This window comes from Python bivittatus, unplaced genomic scaffold, assembly GCF_059951505.1.
Source record: "Python bivittatus isolate LINGU-HERP-01145 unplaced genomic scaffold, Pbiv_v1 ctg000810_np1212, whole genome shotgun sequence".
Classification (NCBI taxonomy): Eukaryota; Metazoa; Chordata; class Lepidosauria; order Squamata; family Pythonidae; genus Python; species Python bivittatus.
Window position 1 is genome coordinate 3687830 of NW_028277111.1, and position 8851 is coordinate 3696680.

At 43.9% G+C, this 8851-nt stretch overlaps 1 protein-coding gene across 2 annotated transcripts; it reads left to right on the forward strand.

Moving 5' to 3' along the window:
- LOC103057559 (zinc finger protein with KRAB and SCAN domains 5-like) lies at positions 1-6805 on the forward strand. 2 transcript variants are annotated; one of them, XM_025177228.2, is made up of 6 exons: positions 1-137; positions 1428-2028; positions 2487-2607; positions 3775-3857; positions 4127-4253; positions 5976-6805. In XM_025177228.2, the coding sequence occupies exons 2-6, from the start codon at positions 1588-1590 to the stop codon at positions 6554-6556; spliced, it is 1353 nt and encodes a 450-aa protein (XP_025032996.2). In that variant the 5' UTR covers positions 1-137; positions 1428-1587; the 3' UTR covers positions 6557-6805. The 2 variants fall into 2 exon arrangements, with proteins under 2 accessions (XP_025032996.2, XP_087985775.1); XM_088129649.1 differs by having other exon boundaries at positions 27-141.
- The last annotated feature ends 2046 nt before the right edge of the window (positions 6806-8851 follow it).

An 8851-nucleotide genomic window follows, 5' to 3' on the forward strand; every position in this document is an offset into this window, starting at 1 on the left:
ATGGGCTCCGCCACATCCTGCCCCCTCGCCCCCGCCCCTTTTGCAGGAGGAAAAAGACCCTCTGCTTTTGGCACGTGCTGCAGTGGCGCGCGCGCCTCCCGGGCGGCTTCTGCGTCTTTGGGGCTCCTCGCCAGGCGGTAGGTGGGCGAGGGGAGAAGCTGGGACGTGCCAGATCTGGGGGGAGGCTCAGGGCAGAGGCGAGGCGAGAGGTGCAAGCCAGCCGCTAGGCTGGGGGACAGGAGCCCCCGCGAATCCTGGTACGGTCCAAGATAATCTGCCAGGTGCAAGGCCCTCCAAACGTCTCTGTTTTGAATCCCCCAAAACGAAGGAAGCGGCAGTCAGGAGTCCGGAGGAAAGGAAGAGAAGATCTTTCCTGCTCCTCTTTCACCCCGGCTTCAAGAGAGGGCGGTAGATGGTACAGTATGCCGCTGATCTGGCCAGGATTCCCCGGAGATTCCCACCTGTGTCGTTCCTTAGGCTGCGCCAGAAGGTTTCAGGACGTTTCTCTTAGGAATCTGCCTTTGCTTTGGGTTTATTTACAATGCAGCGTTTCAAATGAGAATGCGTTTGTGATCGTGGAACAGCCCAAAGATGGCAGAGATGAGAAGGAGAAACGGAGGCCTTGGTGGAAACTGGGGTGTTGCAGGAGAAGCAAACGCCAGTACTGAGGAGGAGATTAAAGAAGCAGAGGTTGCCATCTATGGCAGTGTTGTCCAAACCTGGCCACTTTAAGATGAATGGACTTCAACTCCCATAATTCCCCAGCCAGCCATGCTGGGGATTCTGGGAGTTGAAGTCCACTCATCTTAAAGTGGCCAAGTTTGGACAACACTGCCATAGATGGAGGCTTGTATATTTTACTTGCTTAGTTATGGCACTTCTACCCCACCTTACCTCTGAGAGCTCAAAGTGGCTTATTTGGGAGTCCTCCCCTAATTTTATCCACCTGACAACCCAATGAGGTAGGTCAGAGAGAGAGAGTGAGAGTGACCCAAAGTCAGCCAAAGAGATCCATGGTCAAATGGGGACTTGAACCTGGAAGTTTCCAGTCCTAGTCCCACACTTAAACTACAGCAGCTGGTCTTCATGTGCGCATATGATCAGTAGATGAATTTTATATAAAACTCCTCCTAGCAGACCAAGGTCCTAAAAAGCAGTCACTAAGTTTGCATTTGAAACCTGTAGAGCATGTGCCTTGATAATGGCAAAGTAATTGCTTATATTGTGAAGAGTCTTAGAGTGTGGTGTTGTTCTTCTCCCATTTTCCTGTAAGTTATGTTATTTTTATTTGGGGGGGTGGTCTGTGACTTGTAATAATCATTCATTACATTATCAAAGCATTTGACTTGTGCTTCCGTAAGAGAGAACTGCCTGCCATATATTCTGCCTCTGATTTCTATCTCGTTCTCCATTGCCTTTGCTTACAGAGAGAGATTAACATCATTCGTGGCTGCCTGGTAATTTAACGTTTGGCTTCGTGAGTGGTGCCACCCCACACCCCCAAAAGTCTTGGCATCTTTTCTGACCTGCTCTCAGTTCAATTTTGGCCATTCAGACCTTGTCGGAAGAAAGTGACCACAACAGGAGATGCTTCGAATCCTTTTGGAGACAGTGCTGACGCACGGATCGAAGGAGGAAGCCGTGGATTCAGTGGGGGGCCTTGAGGCTGTTGAGGCTGGCAGCCCTGGTGAATACTGGGAAAAAATTGTAAAAAGGATCCTGGGTGAAGAGAAAGGCAGCTCCAGCATCCATCGCCAACGCTTTAGGCAGTTCCGCTACCGGAAGGCGGTTGGGCCCCGAGAAGTTTGCAGCCGACTTCATGATCTTTGTTGCCAGTGGCTGAAACCAGGACAGCATACGAAAGCTGAGATGCTGGACCTGGTGATCCTGGAGCAGTTCTTGACTATCCTCCCTCCAGAGATGAAGAACTGGGTCAGAGAATGTGGAGCGGAGACCTGTTCCCAGGCGGTGGCCCTGGCCGAGGGCTTCCTCTTGAGCCAAGCAGAGGACAAGAAGCAGAAAGTCCAGGTGAGGACAGGTTGGTGATACCTTCAAGGACCATGAAGTGGTTGATTCGCATTCCAACTCAGGAAGGCTCCATGTTACATTTAAGGTGTATGGCTCTTGGAGGATCTTGTGGTCTCAGCCAGCAGCATTATATGGGAGGAGGTCCTGAGATGATCGTGCTGCAAAGAGGGTAGTGGCATTGCTCTGGGTCACCACCTTCCGTTGGGATCTGATCAGAGCTTCCGGATGCTGCTGCGAAAGAGCTAAGCTGGGGAAGAATACAGTCTACCCTTCAGTAATAACTTTTCTTCCTGGTAGTTCCAAGGGGATGAGAATACCCTCATCACTCAGTGATGACCCCAAATCACTCCCAGCTGCACAGTTGTGGGGGGACATCCTTGAAAGAGAAGTCTTCGTCCCCTCTCTTTCTCTGCTCCTTCTGTTCCCACCTTGTATGGATATTTGATACTGCTTTGCAGGGTCTGTTTGTGGATGCTTCTAACGATTTCCCCAAAGTTGAGGAGGAGGAGGCTCCATCTGATGTCAGACGGAGACCATTCTTCAGGCAGATCTTGGAGGGTGAAGATGCTGTCTTGCAGGGTAAGAATCAAGAGTGGTATATGCTGTCATGATCTTCATCTCTCTGGGCAGGGAGATCCTTCTGGATTATCAGGCTGGGATAGGCCTGGTGAATTTCAGAAGATGTTGTTTGGTAAAAAGTTTAAAGAGATCCAGAGCATTTTTAACTCATAAATAATGATCAAGGATGTCTGCAAGGGGAGGGAGTCAGAAAAAAGTCAAGATAGCATGGTGGCCACAACCATACAATCAAACCCTGCCCCTTTTTATGTATGCAATATAAAAAACACAGTGGTTGTAGACACCTTGAGTTTTTCGATACCTCCCTTTGCAGAAGCCCCTGCTAATCACAGCTACACAATAAAAGACATTTCTTCTTAGCAAGTTTTACAATTAATTGTTAAAAAAAAAAAAAAAAACACCTATTCTGCTTGCTCATCAATAGAGGGTTAGAACTAAATGGGAAAAAGGTGTCTGGAAGCTGTAAGTTCTTCCGGGAGATTTAACTAGTGAGCTGAGTCAGGCGGTAAAATTGAAAATCTCTCTTCAGTCCAGATACATCATATTTGCAAATTACTTGCAAGTAAATTTGATGTATTTTGTGTGGAGGGGTGAGAGATTCAGGGTACTATTTCAATCACTGACCAGCTTTGCATGCCTTAAAACATGGAAATAAAATTTAAAAAAGGTAAATAACACAAAATGGAATAAAAGATAAATTGAACACAGCCAGCAGAGGTGAATGCCTTTGAACCCTGAGACTATTAACACTACAGCTTCAGTGAAAAAAACATTATAAATAGAGCTAGAAACAGCTGAACAGGAGGATTAGGACTGAGAGACTCATGAGCTCAAGAGACCCTTAAGACTTGCTTAGCATCTCCAGAGATTGCAGTGTATAAAAATCACAATACAACAAAAGGGTCACAGGAGAGTTAAGAAAAAGAACATTAATTTCTGTCATTGCTGTCTTGGGATTTTGGGGTCGCAGTCAGTTCTTTTCTGAGGACAGTGGGAGAAGAAACCAATAGTGGTGAAAACAAACCATGGTTTGTCAGAACATCTCTGAGCTGTATGAATAAAAGAAACAATGGCTTTGTGGCCTCTCCCAACCGGGTCTTGTCCTGACTGGCCTTTTCATGTGCAAATGAAGCAACAACATCCCACCGTGTTTTTGTCCCTTAACAGGCAATGGGAAGTCCCTGGTGATGCCTCCAAATTCATCTGCTCTTGTCGCTAAAGAGGCATCTGCTTCAGCCCAGCCAGCTCTGGTAAGAAGAAGAAAGGGTTTGGGACTGGGTTGGGTCAGCCAGTGCACATTTTCCTGGGCCTGCATGGATCTGACCCCGTCCTTTGCTTCTGTTAAAGCTGCCCTATTGTTATGTTTTGGACATCAGTGCCAGAAGGAAATTAACTCTCCAGGGAAACTTCTCTTTCTTTCTTTCTTTCTTTCTTTCTTTCTTTCTTTCTTTCTTTCTTTCTTTCTTTCTTTCTTTCTTTCTTTCTTTCTTTCTTTCTTTCTCTCGTTCTCTCTCTTCAGGGTCCGCTGTCTTTTGAGGAAGTGGCTGTATATTTCACAGAGGAAGAATGGGCTTTATTGGACGCAAGCCAGAGAGCCTTGCAGTGGGAGGTCATGGTGGAGAACTACAGAAATCTGATCTCTTTAGGTGAGTCCTCCTCTTGTGTCCCAACAGGCTGAAATCAACATTTTTAGCACCATTTTCCCCTCCCGGTATTTACTGTATCAAAGCTTCATTGCGGGGCCGGCACTAAATCTCTGTTCAGGAACTGTTACCAAATGTATTGGATTGTATATGCAGTGTGAGAACGTAGATCCTGAAGGTTCCTCCAAACAGACAGGAACGCTATCAGTTATTTTCTAACTACTATATTCAAACTTATTCTACAAGTACATGTGCACGCTCATTTACACACAGACAGCATACGTATCAAAAAGGATGAAAAATACCTTTCACTTTCCCTGCCAAGGGGATGAAAAGGAATTGGGAGATTCCAAAGAGCCCATGATGGGAGAATCTCAGCTTTTTCAAGGCTTCCATCTTTTATATTTGTATCAGTTGTGGTATCTGTTGGTTTTCACAACAAGTTTTCACTTTTTTTTCCTGGCTTCCTGTGTTTTCCACTTGTTTTGCTATGTCAGTTCCTTCTCAAGGAGATAATGACTTTTTTACCAGTACTTGCCGTGCAATTGTGATAGAAAGATCTTTTTTTTTTTTAGTTTGTTTTCATCTGTCAGCTCTAAATGATGCCAGCTGATGCTTTAGTGTGGATTCTTCTGCTCTCTTTAACTCATTCTTTCTTTTGCTCCCCTTTTCTAGTCAGCTAGTAAGAGAAGGATGTCGGGCAGAGTGATAATCACAAACACTCCTGTTTGTGCAGAGCGCAGCAAAAACTCCAGGAAAATATTAGCCATGAAAGCAAACACAATGCAATGTCCATTTCTTGTTTCCCAAAAAAATCCAGTCAGAAAATATATACTAACTGGTGTTTATTGATAAAAATGCAAAATTCCATAAAATGCAAATATCATACAAAATATAAAGAAAAACACATCTTCCCATGTAATATAGCATCCAAGACTTATTAGCAACACAAGCTTAACAAAATCTCTAGCTACAAACTCTTAGAGAAGAGGTACACTACTTGGTACTTTGTTATACCTACGTAGCCCATAAAACCTACATAGTGGCTAACACTAAAACAACTAACAACTACTCAGAGAGGCTACACATTTTCCTCTCCTTATATTATAGCTCTATGCCACCCCCACTGGGTAACTAGCATACACACACCAATAGGTGGCAGTAAATAGCACAATACACAACACACAATAACAGGTGTTTTTCACATGATCTCTGTAGCCAAAATATTATTTGTTATTGTTGTAAAGATAATGGGATGAATCCTTTCCCATGAGAATGAAAATCCTGACAAGGGAGACCTTTAGTGCATAGAATAAAGACTGATAGAGAATACAAATATGCATTTCATATCAGAATGCAGACACACAGGAGCTACTGCAGAATCTAAGAGTTCAGCCACAGAACCTGGGCCTCCCCACTCCCAGCCTGACACCTTTTCTACTAACAACATGGGCTGTGACTGAATGCAAATTATGTAGTTTTCCAATAAGCAGTGCTCTACCTTCACCGTTAGTTTTCTGCAATCGCTTTTCTATAAACTAAGGAAATGTTTTTCATGCTGGCTGGGGAATTCTGGGAGTTGAACTCCACTCATCTTAAAGTTGCGAAGTTTGATCTAAGGCTTTCAACTTCCTGTTAATCTCTCTCACCAGAAGTCCTTCCTCATTTGATCAAATTCTTTTCAAGTTTTCCCTTGGTTTTACATCTTTTATCTCATTATTCTAGGGGGGGATGCATGGCAGAATGAGGATGAATCACCCAGAATGTCCTTAAAAAGAGGCAGATGTACTCAGGAGGGGCTGCAGAGCGGAAGAATGGAAGATCGAGCAAAGCACAGGAGATGGGATGAATCCTCTCTTTCTGAAAGTCATCGTTTCCGGAAAGTAACAGACCCTCCCCAGATATGTACTGTGAATACATCTTTTGCTTCTGCAAGCGGGGACTTTTGTAAAACAACAATCCAGGAAAAAATAAGCACAAGAAATGCATCCTTTGTTTCTGAAAATGTGGATTCTCCTGAAATACTCACCCGTGGGAAACTAGGTCATGAACCGAAAAGGAATACGTGTCGCATCTGTGGGAAAAGCTTCACTTATAAATCTCTACTGAATGAACATGAAACAATCCACACCAGAGAGAAACCCTTCAAATGCTCTGAATGTGGCATAAGCTTCAGTCAGATGGCAACCCTGACCTCTCACAAACGAATCCACACGGGGGAGAAACCCTATCAATGCTCCATGTGTGGAAAGAGTTTTAGCCACAGCATAACTCTCCATTCTCATCGAAGGAGCCACAGAATTTAAATGCACAGAACTGGAAAGAGCCTCAGTCAAAATGCAAATCTTCCCAGGCAGCAAAGATTCATGCAGGGGAAAACTGTATGGATCTGTACTGTGGATGGTGTCCGCCTAAGCGCTTAGGTACAAACTTTTATAAATCTCTGTCAGCCTTTTTGGCAGCTGCCTAAAACCAAAAGTTATTCTTTTCCCAACATGAGTTTCCCAGAGTTCTCTTTAGCTAGTTTGAGTTGAGAGGGATTGGTTTACTAGAATTCCAGCAAGTGAATTACTTTCAATTTAGAACTACATATATGTTAAGGTGAGAACCAGCTTGGTGTAATAGTCAAGGTTCCAAGCTAGAAACTGGGAGACCCTGGTTAGTATTTGGAAGGGAAAGCCCAGGTGAAAAGCTAAATGGGGAATTGAAAGAAAAACAGCTGGGAAGAAAGGAATGGCAAGCTGCTTCTTTGTGGTTGCCAAGAAAGCTGCACCCACGAAGTCTTTAGTGGTTGAGCTTGAATCAAAGGGGACTTTACTTTTTAATGGATTCAATGTATGCACATCTAAGGTCTCCACTTGTTTTTGTCTCCTGGGGCCTGAGTTGACTTGTGATGATGGATTAAGAAAGGGAGTTTTAAATGATTTAGCACGGGGTCACCTTGAAAAATAAGACTTTAATTCAATGGATCATTAAGGAAAGGTTTAAAATAGAAATGCCAGCATGATAGTCCTTTTAAAATCAATCCAGGTGCAGCCACACTTGAAATAATTGTGACTGATTCAAACTCCCACATCTCCAGATGTTCTTTATAAAGTTGGAAAAGGTGCCAGAAAGGCTTACTGGAACCATTGGAGGATTGTTGAATGCTTGTAATGAAAGGTAGATAGACAGACACATATATAGTCCATCATTTTAGTTTAAAATTCTAGAGATTTATACAGTTATGCTCCTTCCTCATTTGTCAAACCAGATTTATGGGTCATTTAATAAATCTTCACACAAGAAATGGTTCCATCTTTTGCACATTTAGTATCATTTGGATATGAAAACGTGTCAACACCCCTCATGCCAGCATATTGCTTCATGAGCACAATTCACAGTCCTGATTTGGACATCTCATATACAGTAGCTGTAAAAACAGCTTTTTTGACCATACCCTGTGGATACCCCTGATCTCTGGGTAAAAGGATCTGGCAACAAGTGTGATGGAAAGCTTTTCTCTTCCTGAGACCCTGAAGAGTTGCTGTCGGTCACTGACTGTTGATGGGGCTTGAAGGACAGATAATCTGAGCAATTACAGTACTATCTTGCCTTTCTTCAAAGGAATGGTTGGATCCCAACAAGACAGATTGGAATTGGGGGTTGTCTTGTTTTAAATGGGGTTGTACTCCCTCAGAAGTAATAGGTATAATTTGGGGGAGGCACTCCTAGAGTCATCCTTGTCCCCAGAGGAACCTCTATGACTAAGAGTGTCTGTAGCAGCTTTGGTGGGTATATGCCACTTCTACCTGCTCCCAACAGGGACAGCTAGCTACAGACCTTTGTGTGCTGGTCACCCCACATTTACATTATGTGGGGATCCCAGGTCTTCCATTGGCTCCAGAAGCTATAGCTGGTGCAGGAGGTTGGGGCACCTGGGTGTGCATATGAGGCCCCTTTGGAAAAACAATTGCCCTGGCTGCCAGCTAGTCTGGGGCCTTACAAGGTACCAGACTAGGAAACCGGGGCATATACAGTGCATTCGGAAAGTATTCAGACCCCCTTCACTTTTTTTCAATTTTGTTATGTTGCAACCTGATACTACAATCGTTCAAATTTGTTTTTTTTCCTCATTAATCTACACTCAGTATCCCATAATGACAAAGTGAAAACAGAATTTTAGAAATGTTTGCAAATCTATGAAAAAGGAAAAACTGAAATATCACATTGGCATGAGTATTCAGACCTTTTGCAAGAACACTTGAAATTTAGCTCAGGTGCCTCTTGATTGTTGCTGAGCTGTTTCTACACCTTGATTGGAGTCTACCTGTGGTAAATTAAATTGATTGGACATGACTTGGAAAGGCACACACCTCTCTTCAGAAGGCCTCACAGCTGACAATGCATCCTGTATCAGAGCAAAAGCCATGAGGTCAAAGGGACTGCCTGCAGAGCTCAGAGACAGGATTATTGCAAGGCACCGATCTGGGGAAGGCTACAAAAACATTTCTGCTGCACTGAAGGTCTCCAAGAGCACAGCGGCCTCCATCATTCTCAAATGGAAGAAGTTTGGCACAACTAGGACTCTTCCAAGAGCTGTTTGCCTGGCCAAACTGAGC

What these genes read in the sequence shown, in the direction of transcription:
- LOC103057559 (XM_025177228.2), top strand. Translation starts at nt 1,588, where the DNA reads ATGCTTCGAATCCTTTTGGAGACAGTGCTGACGCACGGATCGAAGGAG. An exon ending in ACAAGAAGCAGAAAGTCCAG is followed by an intron (nt 2,029 to 2,486) that starts GTGAGGACAGGT and finishes ACTGCTTTGCAG; the next exon opens with GGTCTGTTTGTGGATGCTTC. An exon ending in TGAAGATGCTGTCTTGCAGG is followed by an intron (nt 2,608 to 3,774) that starts GTAAGAATCAAG and finishes GTCCCTTAACAG; the next exon opens with GCAATGGGAAGTCCCTGGTG.